The sequence below is a fragment of the Nipponia nippon genome, unplaced genomic scaffold (assembly GCF_047370975.1).
Source record: "Nipponia nippon isolate SJK-2023a ecotype South Korea unplaced genomic scaffold, ASM4737097v1 scaffold_3, whole genome shotgun sequence".
NCBI classification, from domain to species: domain Eukaryota; kingdom Metazoa; phylum Chordata; class Aves; order Pelecaniformes; family Threskiornithidae; genus Nipponia; species Nipponia nippon.
Window position 1 is genome coordinate 68,077,865 of NW_028262347.1, and position 19,849 is coordinate 68,097,713.

Consider the following 19,849-nt stretch of genomic DNA (forward strand, 5'->3'; position numbering starts at 1 on the left):
TAGTTTGACTAGAGAGGTGTATTCCTGACAAACATGAATAATTCACGGGATTGCAGCGTGAGCTGGCAGCCAGCATGGCCGAAAAAGGGCAGGTTTCAATTTTCCTCTTTAGGTTTCAAGAGATTAAATCGGTGGCTTAAGTCTTCAGCCTTGGGTATTGTGGTGCAAAAGTGTGCGCATAGGAAATCCTTAATGAAGTTATACCCTGTGTATGGGGGAAAGCAGGGTTTGGCCTCACTCCTGGCTTCCTTGAGGTGCCCGTGCACACGATCCCTACAGCCACTGTGCCTTCCAGGCACCAGGGCAAAGTCTTCCAGCTCCCAGTGTCACCCACTGCCTCCTCAGGCTGGAGAGACGTGGGGCATTTTGTTTCATTGATTCAGAAATGTGCCTGGCTGTCACCAGGGAAAACCTGTGCTGTGGGAGTGTGAGTGTCGCTGTTTGGCACTGCCGTAGGGATGGGGGGAGGATTGTCAGAAACGCGCCTGGTTAGCCTGATCCTTCTCATTTACCTCTGCAGAAGCCTCTGTTCAGCTCTGAGAGGAGAAAGGTCTGGGCAGCACTGGGGGGCATTTAAAATATCCCCCCTTTGTGTCTGCAGAGCCTCAGGACTTCCTTCTCGCTGGAAGGAGGTGTGAGGGGTGGCCAGGAGCGCAGCCCCTTGCAGGTAGTGCCTGTCTAGGTGCATAGATGCTGCAACAAACCAGAGCGTTGTGCCAGGGCATCCCCTTGCCCCTAACTTGCCCTAAGAGGAAGCATCCTTTCCTTAGAGGACTAAAAGACAAAGGTATTCCTGCTTGCTCTGTCCCTGCCTGTGTCCCTTCCTCGCCCACTCGTGCGCATCAGGTGTCAGGGCTCAGCAGGACAGGGGGGCTTTGTTGCTAACTTGTCTTGATGGATTCCTGCAAGTGCCTGGCCCGGCAGAGCTTGCAGCAAAGACCAGCTGCTGGCTGCTGAATGTCACCCAGTCAGGGGAGCTGGGCCAGGCAGGAGGAGGGGCCGTGGCCGCGCTGCGGAGACAGAAGAGTCTTATGAACTCAGGAGTTTCCAGTTGGCAGCACAATGTTGCCTTTCTTCCCTGGCTCCGGCCCTCTCTGTGCCCCGTTTATCATCCCCGGCGCTGCGCATTCCCTGGGCTGCATGCAGCTGATTTGCCTCTGTGATGCCAAAGCCGCCCGGGATTAAATTAGGAAAGGCCTCTCTTCTCCATCCTGCTCCAGTTACAGTGCAGCAGGTCGTGTCTCCACTGCTGCAATCCGCCAGCTTTGCTGCTTGCACCGGCCTTTGCTGCTGCGTCGCCTTTCTTCCTTGGGGCTCCTTGCTCGGGAGGAGCTGCTGGGTGTGTGGTGCCACCCCCCTGGGCAGTGGGTTTGGGCTAGGAAGAAAGGTCTGTGCTCTCTGCGTGCCTGATCCTCCTTTTCTGTCTGTTTTCCTAGGAGGGGCTGATAATCTAAAATTCCTCGCTAGAAGGAAACGGAAATACCAAAGTCTCTTTATGCAAAGCCAGGGCTGCAGGCGGGTGTTAATTCGGCACGCTCAGCGGGAAGGGTCGGTGCTGGGGCTCGGAGCCCATGCGCACTCCCGAAGCTGTGGAGGCTGCTGCGTCAGCACCAAAGCAAGGGTCTCGCCCTCGCAAAGCTGCCAAAGCAAGCTCTCGCCTCCCTGCACTTGTTAAGGCTCAGCTCTCCCTTCCCTTGGGCAGTGCTGTCCCTTTGTGTTCCTGGCGTTGTGCTCAGGAGGGCATCAGCCTGCCCAGACCTCCTTGGGAAGAACAGCTCTTGCGCGCGTGCTCCTGGGCGTACTCGCGCTGTGCCGATGGTGGCCTCGGTGCATGACCTGTGCCCATTTTGGATCTGAGCTGGGTTCATGCAATGCTACTATTTCAGCAGGGTGGAGATAAGCAACTGGGAGGTGGGGTTGGGATGGGGAGGGAGCCGAGTGGCAGGAGGAGCTCTCTAAATGGGAAGGCACAGACTGCCTAATACCAGCTCCCATTTAAGGCCCCGACTCTTGGCTTCTATTCCCGTTTCTGGCCAAATCAGTCTATCCAAAATTTTCAAACCAGATGTTTTTAAGGGGAGAAGGGGAACTTAACTTGTTGCTTACCAGGTCCTGAATTTCCAGCCCTTTAAAAACCAGGGCTAGGTAGTTACAAGCTGGGAAGTCAAACTCAGTAGCCATGTTTTAGAAAGTCCATCGACGTTTCTCAGGAGCTGTGTGAATGAATTGGCAACAATGCTGCCGTTTATCTGTTGCCGCTATCTGCAAAAGCCCCAAGCAGGAGATTTTTACTGCATGTTCCAGAGGGGACCCAAATAGAAAACAGGGGAATTTCTCAGCTGCCTGCAATGGGCAGCCATGAGTTCAGTTGAAGGGACAGAGGTGATAGGGTTTCAAAACAGCTGCTGCATTTTTGACTCGTGGGGGCCTAAAATAAAAGCCTAGGTCAGTTTTCACTCCCAGAGCAGCGCTTTGGGCAGCCAGCACTTATCTGTCAATAAAGTTCTTCTTTTCCCTTTCAGAGGAAGCAGGGAATAAGTTAGGCTGCTGTAGCTCAGGAGAAAATCTGTTGCTTTAGAAACGACTCTGAAACCACATGGAAGAAATGCTTATTATTTACCAGTTAATTATTTCTAATAGCTGTGAGCACAGGAAAGCGAAGCGATCTCATTACCTCCTGCGGGAATCTCCTCTCAGGTGACTTTGTAAAGACTTTGGAGACAGGGGTGTCGGGCTAGAAACCTCAGGGACTTACAGCATTGATGGAGCGCCTAGTACAGTGGTGTCTGCCTTATTTTTTAGTAGGCTGCCCTCTTCCTAATACTGCCAAACTCTGCAGTAAAGTATTGTATTAGAATGGGGCTGGTCCAAGTTTCCTCTGCAAACATTTGAGCAAGTCTAGCCACTCTTGTGGGACTTCCCTTGTAAAGATCTCTTTTGGTGCTTGGGCTACCCCATGCCAAAGCTGGCCCAGCTCCATTGCAGTCCAGAGCCCCAGGAGCATCCCCTGGGTCTGTCTTTGCCAGGAGGGGACTGCAAGACCAGGCTCTCCACAGTGTGGGAGTGTTGTGCTACATTTGATAGAGATCTGAGCCTGCTATCTGCAGTGTGCAGACAGTTCTCTAAGACGGAAAACCAGCGGCACTCGTGGATAGCAGCAGCCTGACTGCCAGAAGACGCAGTTTCTGGCAGTGACTCACTGTGGGATCCTAGCCTGTTCACCTCACTTCGTGTGCCACAAGAAACAGCAGTTGTCATTATTTGATTTGGCTGAGAATAGTAGTGTAAGACCCTTGGGTGTGAACCTGGATTTGGCCAAGGGGCAGGGGACTACCCAGCAATTTCGTTCCAATTCGGTGTTTGTCACACTTGCAGTGATTTATTTGTATCGCAAGCCCCTGCAGAGTCCCAGGTTTCTCTTGGCTGCATCCGTCGCCCTGAGCCCTGTGTGTAGTTCCTCTATGATTTTGTGCACTCCCACTCTGGCTAATTACATGCACTTTGTCTCGCTGCTTTTTCCTTTGCCCAATGGGCAGAATCCGGGCTGAGGGATGTCAGCAGTGCAGGAAAGAAGAGGAGATAGTAGTGGGGGATGACACGGGCTTGCAGACATCAGTCAAGCCCTGGCAGTGTGGACACCAGTGAGAGAGGGCTGATGAGAGACCACTCAAGAACAGCAGTGGTTGTGAATGTGTTTTGCCTGGCACACAGAGATGGTTTTCACGTGCATGACTAAAGCCCACAGCTCGTAAGAAGCATTTCTGCATAAGCTGGTGCCAGGCCAAGTCTGCTCCACGTCCTTCCTTCAACCCACGCTTTATTACAAAATGAAACCCCGACCCATTATCCTGGGAAAAATAACTCTGTGAAGCGGTTTCTCTGCCAGGAGTGCACGGAGGGGTTCAGCCCTCCTCCACCATGCTGCTTCAGTCTTGCTAGAGACTCCCCAGCGAAAACTGAGAATTTGCTGCCATCTGTAGACATTTGGGTGCTGTTCAGGCGGTTTCCCCAGCCCTGCTTGCACAGCCCTTATATAGGCAAGACAGCTGTGGCAAAACCTTCCCGGTCCCAGGGCAACCTATTCCTTTCTTCAGCATTTCCCCATCTAAGGTAGCTTCTACAGTCTCCAGCTTATTTATTCTTCGCTCTTGGATGCCGGTCATGCAAGGAGGGTTTCAGCGTCCAGCTCTGCTGGCTGCAGGCAGAGAGCTTGGACTTTGCTGGGGGGCAGCCAGCTCCTCTCTTCTGAATGGCTCTGACAAAAAGACAGTCATTCTGAGATGAGGGGATCTGCCATCTCTTCAGGGCTATTTTCCTGACCCGAGGAAGAGGGGACACCCTAGGGATCCCCTTCTCAAAGCATGTCTGCAAGGTAAAGCTCATGGGGGACGGTGGGGACAGGGAGACGGAGGCAGGGTGGCAATAGCCCTGAAATGGTGAGGGAGTCCAAAACACCTTCTTGGAGGACATAAGACCCTACGCTCTCTTTACTGGACCACGGGGGGCTATTGCCACCCTACAGCGCGTCCCACACCATGGCCCCAGAGCACAGCCCTCTGGTTAAACACCTCCTTGATGGAGCAAAACGGAGTGAACCCCAGCCACTTAACTGAGACGTCCCGGGCATTATCGCAGTTCCCTGGCACCGTTCAGACTGTCACCTGTGCCAACCCCAAACCTTCAGCAGATGAGAAATAGGGGTCTGGACCCACATCTCCTGCAGACCAGCCCGTCACAGCAGTGGCATCTTCCTTCATTCTCACAAGTGCTCCGGTGCCGGTGGCCATGGCCGAGGTCAGCAGAACAGGGGAGGGACACAGGGGAGAGATGCAGCAATTCATGATGCCCCACTTCTGCCCCCCAGTTCCAGGGCCAGGCCAACCTGCACGTGTTTGAGGACTGGTGCGGCAGCTCTATTGAGCAGCTCAGGAAAAACCTCCACTTCCCCCTCTTCCCCCACGTGAGTAAGACTGCAACACCCTCTGTCCCATGCTTCCCAGCTCTGCTTCCCAGCTGGATCACCCCTGCTCCCTTCACATCCTGTCCCTGTCCCTCTCCATCACCTCCTCTGTCCTCCTGCTCCTCAGCATCCATTGCCTCCCTCTCCATCACCTCCTCTGTCCTCCTGCTGAGGCAGCAGGAAGCTTTCACAAGGTTCAATGGTGGCAGCTCTTCCGCTGCATGGGGGGAGGCTCATTTTACCCATGCTGGCCTGCCAGGCCTCGGACATGGGATGAAGGAGCCCTGTATTTGGTGCTCTCCCTCCAAGTGGCTAGTGAACGCCACGTCCCATCCCCACCATCTCACCTGCATCCCCCATGCAGGTCTCCCCTCTGCAGCAGCACTTGCTCCAGTTCGCCTCTCATCTGGCCTGCTCTTTCCCACTGCCTCTATCACACACTGTGCCCCATTCTCTTCCCAGAGCAAACCTTGTACTTCCCTCTGCCCACATGTCCCAGGGTTTTTGCATCCCCCCTTGTTCCTGTCACATCTAGTTGTCTTTATTATTTTTTACTTCTTCCACTTCAGACGCGAACTACGCTGAAGAAGCTGGCCGTGTCCCCAAAATGGACCAACTATGGTCTCCGGATATTTGGCTACCTGCATCCTTTCACCGATGGTGAGGGCTTTGAGGCTGCTGTGCCACTGCTCGCGTCTCTTCTCGCCTGCCCCTCCTTCCCCTCCTGGTGCTGAGCCACTGGTGCCCTCACCCTGGCAAGCCCAATGCCAGGTCCCTCACGTGGGCAGCCCAGCTACCTGTGTGTGACTGCCCGTGGCCTTGGCATGGATGAAACGCGTCTGCCTCCCCTCTAGGGTGAAAAAAAAAAGCACAGGAGAAAACAGATGGGAAATGCTAGATAAAAAACAAGGCTGTTGTGAATCCACAGCCCCATGGTGTGTACGTGGGCACGAGCGATCCCTGAGCTTTTCCTCCCACCCTTGCATGCACAGAACTGTACGTGACATCATTTGTGTTCCTGCTGCTCCCCGGGTGCATGAATACCATCTGACAGCAGCTGACATCTGTATCGCCCAGCTGCACGCTTCTGCCCAGAGCAGCCTGCTAGCACTCACCCATGTCTCCTGGTCCCCTGGCCCTCAACCACCATCCCTGTAACCCCGGCCAGTACAGTGAGACTTGAGTACTTCTGTCTCCCTTCGTGGCTCCACGTGCATGTTCCTCCATCCAAACAGCTGCTCACACAAAAATTTGCTCTGGAAAGACAAAGGGAGGCAGGGAGACTTTGCATGGACTTCTTGGCTTTCCAGGTTAGATGTCAGGTGAAGCCAATGCAGGAGGGGTAGTGAACCAGTTGCATATGTAAGTTTTGTTTTCAGTCATAGCAGAGTCAGAGAATTCAGAGAGGTTCAAAGGGGTGGGGGTGGTAATATCAAAAGGGAAGGTATGGTCTCACCAGGAAAAAGGGTGAAGGCAGCATTTTAGAGGAGCAGAATCTGTTCTGTGCACAAGCCCTTACCCCAGAGCCCTACTTACACCCTCCGTCTCTTGACAGGGGAGTTTCAGTTTGCCATTGCTGCGGATGACAATGCTGAGTTCTGGCTGAGTCCAGATGACAAGACCTCTGGTCTCCAGCTGCTGGCCAGTGTAGGCAAGGTACAGTGCACGCTGCGTGCTTCTTCCATCAAGGCTTTAATGTTTCTGTGGGGATGGAGACCTTCCTGTCTTACATACTTCCTTGGACTACCCGAGTTTCTTTTCCTGCCCAACTACAGACAACACCACCACAGATGCCAGATGGGTATGACGTGACATACCTTAAGCCAGGTACCTATTGGTAGTGCTGTTGGGAGCCCCGTGTTCATGATTAAGGGACTTAAATCTGTCCACAGGTTATGGATCTCACAGATGACTTACCAGGAGGAGTAGCTCAATTTTCCCTCTTCATCGCTCCCAGCACAGTAACCAGGGAAGAAACTCATCTTAACTAGAGCATTTTCTGTCTCTTCACAGACAGGGAAGGAGTGGACTGCGCCAGGGGAGTTTGGGAAATTTCACAGCCAGCAGTCAAAGATGGTGAGGTGAGTGAGCAGAGCCCCTCACTCCCAGACACCTCTGCACATGGCCAGGAAATCACAAGGACAAGGAAAAGGAACCCAGGCTTGTTCTGAAGAATTCAGCAATATAGAGAAAGGGATTACTCTGGGGTATTGCCAAAGATGAAGTGACACATCCACACCTGTGCCAGTTGCTTTGCTGATTTACTGCGGGAATGCCACACTGAGTTTTTCTTCCCTGGAGCAAGCAGCCACCAGCAGATTCAGACTCCTCTATATGAACTGTATCCCCAGCTTCCCACCTTGGAAGGGGCCAGGTTTCCCAGAGGGCAAAACCCAGCAGGCAAGACTGAAAGGGAGTTATTCAGAATTAACTGAGAAGGGTCTGGAGCACTCCAGGTGCACAAGTAAAGCTACCTATCTCACTGTCAGCATCTGGATTTTCTTGGCAGTCCTAACCCTGCTCACCCTGAGAATTAGGTTGTTTGATGGGTGTGGTTGCTCTCCACGCATTGTCTGCTGACAAGCTAAGAAATGTTCCTTAATGCTCTTGGTGACAGACGCACTGTTCTTCACAGGTTGTCAGCTGCAGGCAGGTACTATTTTGAGGTGCTGCACAAGCAGGATGACAGAGGAACAGACCATGTGGAAGTAGCAGTGAGTCTGTGCAAATGGCCATGCTGTATATGCGTCCCCACAGAGCTCAGGAATGACATTTGTAATGATTTCCCTCCTTTCCCAGACCCCAGCTCCTCTTTGCATGAGATGTATCTAATCCCTTCCAGAGCCCTTACCTGCTTCTGTGTGGGATAGCCCTGGCTACCTGTCAGGACCCTTGCCTCTGCTTGCTTGGGATAGTTCTGCCCTCTCCGGTCTCTGTTACAGCTCTTTGTCGTTCCCTGCTTTGGATGTGTCCTGGGGGATCTCAGCTCATTCCCACTCTTTTGCTGCTAGGTAAACTCAGTTACAGTAAGGAGAAAGAGGAAGCTGTGAGCCCATCTGGTGGAAAAACATCTTGTGCCTGTGCCTTTTGTTCAGGCTTGGTTAACTCCATAAGCACTTCATTTTAATGTGTTTCTCTGTTCCAGTGGAGACTGAATGACCCAGAAGCGAAGTTCAAAGTCATTGACTCCCAATACCTCTCCCTTTTTGCTAGTAAGTATCTTCACCACAGGTTTCCCCAAGCGTCTCCCCATTCTTCCAAAACATATCAGCAGTGTTTCATCATGAATCATAGTCTAGCCAGGCAAATACCACGCATACAGATCATTACAAGAAAGAAGTGGAGACAGGTCAGGAGATAGACCTCTGGACAAGAGTGTGACTCATTAAATATAGGAGAATTGGAAGTAGGATTGGAACATTATTTCAGGGAAATCTAGAGGCAGTGAGGAAGGGCAGGGAGGAGAGCCTGCAAGGGTGAGAACCATTCCAGGTGTGAGAGTAACACGGGATGGAGGTTGCCCGCAGAGAGCTAGGGGGAATGTGAGACCCTTAACATGGGAGCTGTGGGGCTGTGCTGGCAGCTGGACATGACCAGGGAGAAGGAGCCACTGTAGCACTTCCAGGAGATTTCACTCTGGGTGCTGGACACAATGGGATACACTGGCGATATTGGGAGAGGCTGCTTTCTTCTATATCAGCCTCAAGTCTCTTCAAGTTGTTGCTGGATTTCAGCAAGCACATCAGCCCAGTCCCTCCTGTTTTGTAAACCCTTCTTAGCACATCAGATGATGCCTTTATCAGTTAAGGAGCTCCTTAGTCCTGTTTACCCTTATCTAACTTTGTCAGCATCGCCTTCCTCTGCCAGCATTCCCCCTTACCATGTCTACCACTGTTGCCTTCCAACATCTCTGGGCTTTTTTCCAGGCCAACGCTTTTGTCCGTGGAAGACTCCCTGCTGTAATCGAGACATCTGTTTGCTGTGTCTTGGATCGCAACCTGCTGCTGTATTTTCTGAAACCTGCCATTTGGCCAGGACTAGGCTTTCAGTTAGGTCTTCGGTCCCCATCTTTTTTCCTTCTGCTCTTTTCTTCTTATTAATTCCCTGTAGAAGGGAAGGCTCACATTCCAGAAGATCCCTTTGTGGCTGGGCACAGTGCTGCAGTCTGATCTTTATCTGGCATCTTGTGCTCATACACTGTTTACCTCTTCCTATCAGCCTTTGGCTGTATCACGTCATCCCATTCTTTCTGGGTTCCCATGTTGTTCAGTATCCAAAAGTTGCTAAGAGTGCCCTTGGCAGCATGTTGCCTTTACCTCCTGGATATTTATTCCGTTCCCCTCATCTCAGAGTAAGATCCATGGAGAGATGAAGTCCTCTGGCAGCAGCACCCAAGATAAAACATAACCAATACCCAGTCTTGAATTTAAGCTTCCCGCTGCTCCTGGCTTACTGTGGGTCTCCATTCCCCTGCTGGAACATCATCCTCCTCAGCCACTGAAGGCCTCACCCCAGGGTCTTGCTCCTTTTCCAGCACAGGAGAAAGCTCCGCTCCTCAAGTTTCTCATCCCTTTCCTCTTTTCTATCTCCTTTTAAAATAAATCTAATGCTATTCAGATGTGTCCAGTAACTCCTGCCAGCATGGGCCTTCTTCAGCACACTGCTGCTGGCGTGTCCAAGGCAGGAGGTCATTTTCCTCCATTACTCATCACTGTGTTTGCTTTCAGTGATAGCCATGTTCCTACCGCACAGCTTCTGTATCTCCAGCTTTCTGAGCCTTTCCTTCCCCGCGGTGTCTTTGCAGTGAAGCTCCTGATCAGCACCATTTAGGCATTGCTATGTCAGAGACAGCATTAGTGCCATGGATGCAATGCCATTTGGAAAGGGCTGACACTGGGGAAGGGCATTTTTTGGGACAAGGGACGAATTAGCCCTTCCTCCCCCTTCCGTTCTCTCTCTGGTTTCTAGACGAGACGCTTTTAAAGATGGATGAGGTTGGGCATATCCCGCAGACGTTGGCCAGTCACGCGAGCCGGCCTGCTGACAGCGCAGGCAGCAAGGCACACCCAGCTGACATGTTGAAGCCTGACCCCCGGGACACTCTTTACAAAGGTAAGACTTGCAAAGCAGTCAAGGAGGTAGCTGTAGCCTGTCACAGCACGTGCAGTAGCACAGCCGAGAAGGATTGTCCTCCTATGCTACAGTTATCAAAGGCCACACTTTTTTCTCCCCAGTGCAGAAGAGAGGGGCCAGGTACAATATCAGTCACTGTAGGAGACAAAGCACAGACTAAACCCAGCTCTTCTTTCTTGGCATCCAGCTCACATGCCATCCCCAGGCATACTATTTTAGTGTAAGTGCCGTAGAGCAATGTAAAGGGATGAGCTGTGCAAGATCGTTTGCTTTATGTATCTGTTAGCATTTCACACGGATAAAGAGAAACCAGGCACAGAAGTAGCTAAGCTGGTGCATCAGTTACAGCAGGGCTCCTCCCGCAATGCTTGCCTACGTGTTTCTTCTCAGTGCCTCTGCTCAGCAAGTCTCGCCTGCGCCGAGCCTTGCCGGACTGCCTGTACAAGCCCAGCTACCTGGTGAATGGATTTCCTCTGCAGCGCTACCAGGGACTCCAGTTTGTAAGTTTTATTCCTTGAGCAAGCACTTGCCCAGGGGAACACAAGGAGGAAGGAGGGAGACCCCATTAACCATAGGCCTCCACTGATATGAAGCTCCTGGGCAGATTTGACCATCTGCTGTTCAGGTCTGAACATCCCAGTACATGCCAGAGGGCAACACCAAGAGAAGGGAGAGGGCTGCTACGCACTGCTCACAGGTGTCACTGGGGTACAAGTGTGTGCGTCTTACAGAGCCCCTCGGACCTCACACCAAAGAGCTGAGCTTGCCTTTGCATGGAGCCTCACAATGGCCAAGGATTTTATTCCCCATGGGGTGAACTGTAGTCTGTGTGGACTACTAAAGCCCCTGACAAGCTTAAAACTGGTCTTGAGGGGGAGCTCACATTTGTGGGGCATGCAACGTAGCAGGGATTAATCCCCTGCATAGCAGAGCAGACTCTGAGGTATGCTGGGGACAGGTCACCAGCACGATTTGCCCTCCCTGGATGGCAGTGCAAGCCTACGCTCCCTGGGGGACTTGCATCCTGGGTGGCCCTGGCTCCCTCAACCTTGCCTGGAGGTCTCCCCTCATGCTTTCTGGGCTCCTGTGATCCCCTGCATCTCTTCAGGAGGACTCGCCCACCTCTCTCCCAGCTAGTTCTTTCTCTGTTATAGGACTTAAATGCACAGTTACAGAAACGGACAGACAGATGCCAAGAGAGAGAGAAAAAGGCACACCCCTCCACACATCCCAGCACGCTTCCTTCTGTTTTCCGTTCTCACAACCTGCTACTGAGTGCCTTGGAGAGGCAAATAGTTAATGAGCAACCCCTGCTCCCTCTCAAAAGGGCTGGTCACCCTGCAACTGTGTCTGGGTCAACTTGTGACTTATATCTGGCATTTACGAGGGTTTTACTTTGTTTTCCTCCCTTCTTCCCAGGTTCATTTATCCTTTGTTTACCCAAATGATTACAGCCGCCTGAGCCACATGGAGAAAGACAACAAATGCTTCTATCAGGAAAACCCTTATTACTTGGAAAGGTAGGATGCTGTAAATGTGGATTTACTAGCAGGGAGGGAGGAGATGGTTTGAAGGCTGGAATTGGGCTAGAATTTCATATTCACTTCTGTAGGACTCTCTTAATTCTTAAAGATCCCCTAAGCCTTGCAAAACATTAAAGCATTTATAGTTTCTTTCAATAACCTGTGCTCCCTTTAAGTGAAAATATGTTTAGGTCTCAAAGGGAAACTGCCACTGCTTTTCTTGCTCCATTAACCTAGAAGCTGGGTCAGAGCATGTTTGTTCCACTACATCAGGGAATGGATTTCCAGCAAACTTCGCCTGCCAGTAGCTGGTGCCTCCTGATGGCTGTCACTGTGAAAGCCAAACCATGCTCACCACCAGGCATCTCTCTGAGGGAGTAAATGCATGTCATTCATCTTCACTGGGGTCCAGCTCCCAGCGGTGGCCCTGCAAGGGAACTGCCACTCACGTGCTCCCCCCTGCCACAGGCAGACACCTTGTGTGAGGACCCCCCTCCGTTCAGGAGAACTTTTTTGAAGGATAAGGAGAGTCACTTTTCCAGTGAGATAACTGATGGTGGCCTCCCTGTGCTCAGGATCTTCTTCCCTACAGGACTATTTTGAGGGTTGGAACAACAGATCGTATCGTAGGTTTGGGAGGGAGTTCCTGGGACTAGGGCTCATAGTGACGGATGGAGAAGGTGGCTGCCATGGCCTGGAAGGTGCTACCCAGGTTTATTGCTTTGACAATTTATTTGTATTGTGACAGGATTTGGGAACTGGTGGCCCATTTTGCTTCGCATCAAGCACACATGGAGGGAAACAGTCCTGGAAATCCCTCCCAAAAGCTTGAAGCACAGGCATATGAGGACAGCACATAGACAGTGGTGGTATGAGAGAAGAGAGAGAGAGATCATTGCAATTACCTGCCTGAGCCCCTTTTGCAGCATGATGACTTGTGTTTGTGAGCACTACATCATAAGTGAGCTTTAAGGAGCAGTTTAAGGGAGGCTGAAGAAGTGTTTCAGGGTACTTACATTGGGATTTCCTCCTGCACTTATGAGAAAATGTCTGAGAGACTAGAATGATAAGCAAGGAAGACTGATGGCTTTGACAGTGCAGAGTGAGATCTGATTGCCCAAAGATATGAAAGATGGTGATGATGATAGGAAAGGATGATCTAGAGGTGCTGGGTAGATGTAATCAGAGTAACGGACCATCGCCTCTGAAGCAGTGGCCATAATTTATTTGGAGAGAGCAAAGTAACTTTCATCAAACTTGTGTTTTGCCCTTTCCACTGCAGATTTGGATTCTACAAGTACATGAAAATGGACCGGCCAGAGAAGAGCCTGGACTCTGGAGAAAAGACAGAGCAGCCAGGTAGGGACCCTAACATCAGAACCTGGAGGATCCTTTTATCTGTCACTTTTGTGTGTGATCTTCCAGCACCAGCTGAAAGAAGCTGTTGACTTTCCATGCCAAGGAAGTCACAGCCCTTCCCTACCAGATTGCTGTGGCTGGGAGGAGATTTTTGCTGCCACATTCACTTTTCTCAAGGGCAGGTTGGGAGGTCACCAAGCAGTGGGCTGTAGTGGACAACGTGACAATTACCTGTCAGGCCTGTGGCTTAGCTGAGGTGCAATTCCAGCAAAAATGTGGGCAGAAGTGATAGAGCCAAAGGTGTGCAGCGTGGCAGCCTGTCCTCGCACCTGCCCTGCAAAGCTGTGGCCAGACCAACTGCTAAAGGCAAAGCCAGACCCCTCCGCAGCCTTTGGCAATGCTGGCTAACAGGTGCTGAGGAGGTTGGTACCAGCAAGAACACAGCTTCTGTGCCCGAGAGCATCCCTGTCCCTCTGAGCAGGAGAGACAACGCTGAGATGAAGCGAGAAGTAGCTGCCCCTGGTGGGGCGGGTGCCTGGGTCAGGACGGGAAAGGCAGCGGGAGGATGGTGGAGGTGTAACGGGGATTACTCCTGCAGGCTCCCAGGAGGGGAACCTGGACGACCTGCAGGATGCGGAGCAGGACGCGGAGAGTACCAGTCCCCCGGAGCGCCCCGGCACGGGGAGGGCAGAGCCGGCAGGCAAGGCTCCCAGCAGCAATAACATTCACGAGGACTATTCCCTCCGGGAGCGTCGTCGGCTCCTCTCAGTGACGGGTGGTGACATAGGAGTGGGGCTACAGAGGAGAGTGATGAAGAGATCTGGTGTCAAATCAGACACACTGGCCTCTGCCAACCAAAGCCTCAGCCAGGCTGGCCTAGAGAGGAACCCAGTAATGAAGAGACCCCGTTTAAAAGCTGGCGTCAAAGACAACTCCAGGAGCCCTCCGCAGCACGCCAGGGCTATCCAGGGGAGAGCGCCTGTCAAAAAGGTGAACCCTCCTCCTAGGACCGTGTCTCAAAAGGAGCAGCCTCTCGGTGGCCCCAAGGACTCAGGGGTCATGATTCCCAAAGGGGTGAGACCTCAAGGAGACCTCAGTGCCGCTAAGGATGGGCTGCAGCCAGCAGGCACCGTGCCAGCCGGGAAAGGAGGCCCAGTCTCTGGCAAAGCCAGCAGACACCCTGCGAGTGCTGCCAGCCCCAGCCAGCAGCCTGGGCTGCCGCAGTGGCTGAACCAAGTAGAGTCCTACATTGCTGAGCAGAAGGCGGCCAACGGTGGGGACATGGGCAAGGAAGAGGCGCAGGTGGCATCTCCTGTGAAGGGCAAGTCTAGACCTGTGGCAGCAGAAGAAGAAGAGGCGGATGGGGAACCAGAGGAGGAAAATGAGGAGGATTTCAATTACGTACCAGTGTTCGACCAGGCGGTGAATTGGGAGCAAACCTTCAGCATGAGCAACCTGGACTTCCATATGCTGCGCACAGACTGGATTGACCTGAAATGCAACACGTCAGGAAACTTGCTGCTAAGAGAAAGGGAGGCCCTGGAAGTCACACGTGTCTTCCTCAAGAAGCTCAACCAGAGAAGTAAAGGGTAAGACATGGTGTAAAAACCAAGGGGCAGTGTCCTGGAGCTGGTGTACCATGCTGCACAGGGAATGCCTGTCGTGTGAGAAGCTAGTGGGAATCAGGGTATAAACTAGATGTGGGAAATAAGACTTCAGGCAGGGAATCTGTGTAAAAACCTGGGCTTTAAATACCTCTTTTGCCTGAGAAATGGGAATTGTTGGACACCAGGCCACGTCTGGGGGCTAAATGTTGCCCTCCAACAGTGGTGGCAGTAAAAGTGAAAGATTGGAGGTTTCCATCCAGCTGGCATCACTGGCCTTTTGCTGGCTTCCTCCTTGCACAGTGTAGGTATTGCGAGCATACAGGAGCATTTTACCAACTGAAGATTAAGAAGCCCTGCTGATATGAAGTAGGACTGGAGCTCCTTGTGCTTGTGGTTTGATGTCTGCCGCATCTCAGCTTGTGAATCACTTAGGACATAGGACCAGAAGGGACTTATCAGATAACGTGGATCAGTATGCTGACCTCAGAGACAGCCAAGTACCCTACACTGTTATCTGAACGTCTGCACCTCCATCTTAAAACTAGCTAGATTTGTAGATCTTAGTACTGATTTGGGAAGATGTTTCAGCTCCTTGCTGCTTTGGTGACCCACTGGAGATCAGCTTTTACTGGTACTCTGTTTTTACATGGTCTTGATGTGGTTCTTTTTCTTCTCAAGATTTACCATCTTGATTGCCTTTCTGGCTAACAGACGTACCTCCTCTGAGCTTCTATAAGCTAAACAATCCAACTCCTGACGCTTCTGTTGAGTTGGCCTCTATTTCCATAATTTTCCTAACTGTTCTTCTCCATGCTGGTTTCAGTTTGGGTTAATTTTCCTGTAGATGAATGACCAGTATCCTGGATGTTTTATAGAATGGGTGTTACTAGTGCCCAGTTCCTGCTGGAAGTAACTCTCATGCTACATCTTAAGATCTCTTTTGTTTTTTCAGGTCCACATCAGTCAGAATTGCAGTGTAACTGATGAGTACACGCAAGCTTTTCTCAGCATTTTTAACTGATGAGCGTCCATTTTACAGCAGAAACTCTTGTTATGATCCGAAAGGGCATGACCTGCCATTTCATCCTGTTTTGGCCATTCTGAACCTACAGCTCACCCCAGTTTTTACTGTATGATTGCTCAGTCCTACTCCATGTTATTGGCTGATTAACTGTCATCAGCCAATTTCACTAGCCCAAACATAGTCCTTGTGCCAAGATCATTGTAGGAGGTGTTGAATACACTCACTATTACCAGCCCTACAATCATTCAGACACATTTGTTATTTTCTGTGTCACCTTTATTTCATTTCCCTTGCCAATTATTTTCTCTTGGCTGGAATCCCAGATATAATCCCACATGCTTGTGGATTTAGGAAACAGGTGCTAAACCTTCCCATGGGGCTTCGAAAGCAGTGCAGCAAAGCGGGGGGAAGCTAGGGACAAAAAGGTTTGTGCTAGCCAGGAGGAAAGAGCCTGGCAGAGCTGAACGGGCTGGAGGTGGGAGAGGGGCTGGTGTATGGGGGACATGCCCACCCCTGCTGTATCTCCTGCAGGCGGTTCCAGCTGCAGCGTATCGTGAACGTGGAGAAACGCCAGGACCGCATGCGAGGCAGCCGCTACCTGCTGGAGCTGGAGCTGCTGGAGCAGGGAGAGAAGCTCGTCCGCTTCTCCGAGTACGTCTTTGCGCGGGGCTGGCAGGGCGTTGGCGGCGATGAGGAGGAGGAGAGGAAGATGAGGAACCTGGCGTGGGGTCGCCGGCGGCACCTGATGGCTGTGGCGAACGAGCCAGAGCTGTGCTGGCCCCAGGGCTTTTCCTGGAACCACCGTGCCGTGGTTCACTTCGTGGTGCCAGGTAAGGGCGACCTGCCTTCCCAGGACATCGAGGGATGGCACGGTGGGCGTTTCCCATGGGGGCAGCCTGAACAGTGGGTCTGGGCCAGCCTCAACTGTCTCATTTGGGTCACCTCCAATTTCTGTGCGCACCCAGTTAACCCCCTCAGAAATATGACAGGGCCCAAACTCCCATGGCTTGTAAGCTCAGAGAAAACTCTCATCACACACTGGGAAAGAATCCACACTGATTCCTGGGCTCTTAGGTCCAGGTTTTCAGACTGGGCCTATTTCAGCATCCCTGCAAGGTTAGCAGAGTTTGAGGGAAGGCCAGAAGCCTTGCCTGTTGAGAAGCCACGCCATCTTTGCAATCAGTTGTACTTTGATTCTCTCCCTCTTGCAATACAACCAGTGAAAAACCAGGCACGTTGGGTACTGCAGTTCATCTCTGACATGGAAGAGCTGTTCCGAGTCACTAAGGATCCGTACTTCAATGTCATCATCACGGACTACAGCAGCAATGATATGGATGTAGAGAAGGCTCTGAAAAGGTCTACGTTGCACAGGTGAGAGTACTGCTTGGTCACAAAAAACTTCTCACATGCATACACCTGCAAACAGAGCACATCTGCCAATCTCTGTATTGACCAGCTGCAGCCTCCTGCAGCTGGAGACCCAAAGATGACATCCATCCAGACCTTGCACATACTCATACATATATTGTTGTTACAATGTACCTACGTGTATATTGCATATAATTGTGTTATGAAACTGTAAGGTAGTACATCCATCCAGATGCATCTCTTTTCTCCTGGCTTTTGTTCAAGTTTGCAAGAGAGGACAGAAAGCAGGTCTCGCACTTATGGGACAGGGGGAGGACAAAGACAAGAAGGCTGTGAGGAATAGGACAGAGAGCCTGGAGACCTCTGGGGACTCCGCTTGCTGGAATAGCTGTCTGGCTTACCCTACTCTGGCCTGAACCAGCCTTGGCTGATCCTTTCCTTTACATGCCAGAGGTTCCCAGTAACAGGTCTAGTCCTAGGACAGAGCTGGACTAGAGCTGAAAAGAGTTTTGCTCAGCACTGCCGTGTCCTTGCTGCGTAAGTGGGAAGACCCTCAGGGCATGCTGGGACCTGGAGCAGTGTTGAGCTTGCGCACTTACACAGCAAAAAGGCTTTCCTCCTCCTTGGGAGGGTGCATGGCAGCGAGGGGCAGCTCTGCAGCATGACACCTGCGGTGGACTGCTGATAGCGGTGCTTTCTGTGCTCACCGGCGTGCGCACACTGAACTTCTCTTTCCCATCTGACCCCCAGCTATCGGTACTTGAAGCTGACAGGGAATTTCGAGCGTTCTGCTGGGCTGCAGGCAGGGATAGACCTCGTGACGGTAAGCTTGGGGGACTTGGGGTGGACAGGAAGGTGGATAGTATGCGTCTGCTGCTACCTCTTGCCTTTCATACTGAACATGCTGGGTTTTAAGGAAGGGAATAGCCTTGTGGACCAGATCAAACATAGATGTGTTTCCTGTCCCTCCAGAGTAAAGAGTTTCACCCTGTACTCCAACAAGCCTGTGGTCTGTTTGGTTCTTGGCCCACCTGCTGGGGCTATCAGGAGGGAAATCAGCAGTAGCAGCTTTGTGATACTGGCTCTGCCAAGTCATAGTTGTAGTATTTCATGCCCATTGTTCAACAGCCAGTCAATGGCCCTTTTGCCAGCCCCTAGGATCTCAGTTTCCAATCTAGCAACAAACGGCTCTTTAATTCACTCCCGTATCTCTGTCTTCATGTCCCTCAAAAAAGACTTACTTAAAGTCAACCTATTTTTTTCCCAACCGGTGTGGTCGGTTCCAGGACCCGCATAGCATCGTTTTCCTGTGCGACCTCCACATCCACTTCCCAGCTGGAGTCATTGATTCAATCCGGAAGCACTGCGTGGAAGGCAAGATGGCCTTCGCACCCATGGTCATGAGGCTGCACTGCGGCATGTCCCCACAGTGGCCTGATGGTAAGAGGGAGTGGAGCCTCTTCGGCTCAGACCTCATGGAATGGGGAAAGAAGGAGGGTGCCTGCCACCTCTACATTTGTTCTTCCAGTGCTATCAAGGTCTGGAGCTTAAGGTACTTCCAGGGCCACTAGATGATAGTGCTTTAGATGTAGGATGGGGTTTAACAGTGTCAGGTACCTGGAATTTGAGATCAAAGAGCCAGCAGAGCCCTTTATACGACATTTCTCCTGGTCATTTCCTTGGGCTCTCTAGATTTGAGGACATTGGAAAACCCCTCCTTTACTCCTTTCTGTCCATTTCTCTCTTTTCTTAGAGGGCACAGCCTGTCCTGAGGAGAGCTGGTAGCCCCAGGGTGAGGGAAACCAAGCCACGTCAGAGGGAAGAAAGTGGCACAGATCATCTGAGTGTAGGATTTCCTTTAAACAGAGGTTGCCATCGTGAGCCACCCAGGCACAGGGACAACCCTTTGAAGTTGGGACAGTCCAGGTACCTTGGGTACTATGCTGCCAGACAGGAGATGTGAGAGGATCTGGTAATAAGTTCATAGGACAGCCCACGCTGTCTGTCCGCAAACATTTCTCACTTCCCAAAGTTTTAATATGGTTGGCTCTGCCTTGGTGCTGAGTTGACTCTCTGGTGTCAACATTGTCCTAAAAGTAGCTTGAGTCTCACTCCAGCCCTCCTGCTCGAGTCATCAATGGTTCAAAGCACCAACATACCTGTGCCTCTTTTGTGCTGTCCTCAGGCTACTGGGAGGTGAATGGGTTTGGTCTCCTGGGCATATACAAGTCTGACCTGGACAAGATTGGAGGCATGAACACAAAAGAGTTTCGGGACCGCTGGGGAGGAGAGGACTGGGAACTCCTGGACAGGTAGGCATCCATTGTCATCATTCGTGTGCTCAGGAGGTGAGGCACTTTAGATCCTGGAGGACCTATGACGAGGAGAGTGGGGATCTGAGGAGACTGAGGTGACTAGTCTGAGTATGTCCTGACCTCAAACCTAGTAGGTGGGTGGACCCAAAATACACTACTACAGCCACTGATAAAAGAAGAGAGGCACCGTTTCCTGGAGCCTTACAGACACACTGCTGGTTGGCCACGGCAGATCAGGCATTGGTGATCGTGAAGACTTCATCATCTTCAAGCAGTGCAGTGCACAGTGGGTCCAGTTCGGGTCCCTCAGACTTCCCCAACTATGTATAGCAATTGCCTAAAAGAGCAACTGTCGGAGAGACATTTAAAGATCATGAGGTACAGTTGCAATTTCTGAGAAGTTTATGATGAGGGATCTCTGCTGTACAAACTGTAGGCCTCTGGGTTTGTAGTTCTAGGTTTTGGGGCCTCTCCTGTCAGTTCTGTCAGATAACTGCAGAAAAGACCAGCATCCTGAGTAATCCCATGTTGCCAGCTGTCTTTTCTCCTAGCCTGGT

At 51.6% G+C, this 19,849-nt stretch overlaps 1 protein-coding gene across 1 annotated transcript in view; it reads left to right on the forward strand.

Moving 5' to 3' along the window:
• The window catches only part of B4GALNT3 (beta-1,4-N-acetyl-galactosaminyltransferase 3), a 69,238-nt gene that overhangs the window by 44,963 nt on the left and 4,426 nt on the right, over positions 1-19,849 (forward strand). Inside the window, exons 4-19 of the mRNA XM_087766015.1 lie at positions 4,865-4,960; positions 5,530-5,620; positions 6,516-6,616; positions 6,974-7,041; positions 7,596-7,674; positions 8,106-8,172; positions 9,929-10,072; positions 10,484-10,593; positions 11,513-11,613; positions 12,899-12,975; positions 13,574-14,564; positions 16,138-16,436; positions 16,827-16,980; positions 17,728-17,800; positions 18,264-18,417; positions 19,163-19,289. Of these exons, the coding sequence (XP_087622141.1) occupies positions 4,865-4,960; positions 5,530-5,620; positions 6,516-6,616; positions 6,974-7,041; positions 7,596-7,674; positions 8,106-8,172; positions 9,929-10,072; positions 10,484-10,593; positions 11,513-11,613; positions 12,899-12,975; positions 13,574-14,564; positions 16,138-16,436; positions 16,827-16,980; positions 17,728-17,800; positions 18,264-18,417; positions 19,163-19,289 (2,732 nt within the window). The remainder of the gene's footprint in view (positions 1-4,864; positions 4,961-5,529; positions 5,621-6,515; positions 6,617-6,973; positions 7,042-7,595; positions 7,675-8,105; positions 8,173-9,928; positions 10,073-10,483; positions 10,594-11,512; positions 11,614-12,898; positions 12,976-13,573; positions 14,565-16,137; positions 16,437-16,826; positions 16,981-17,727; positions 17,801-18,263; positions 18,418-19,162; positions 19,290-19,849) is intronic.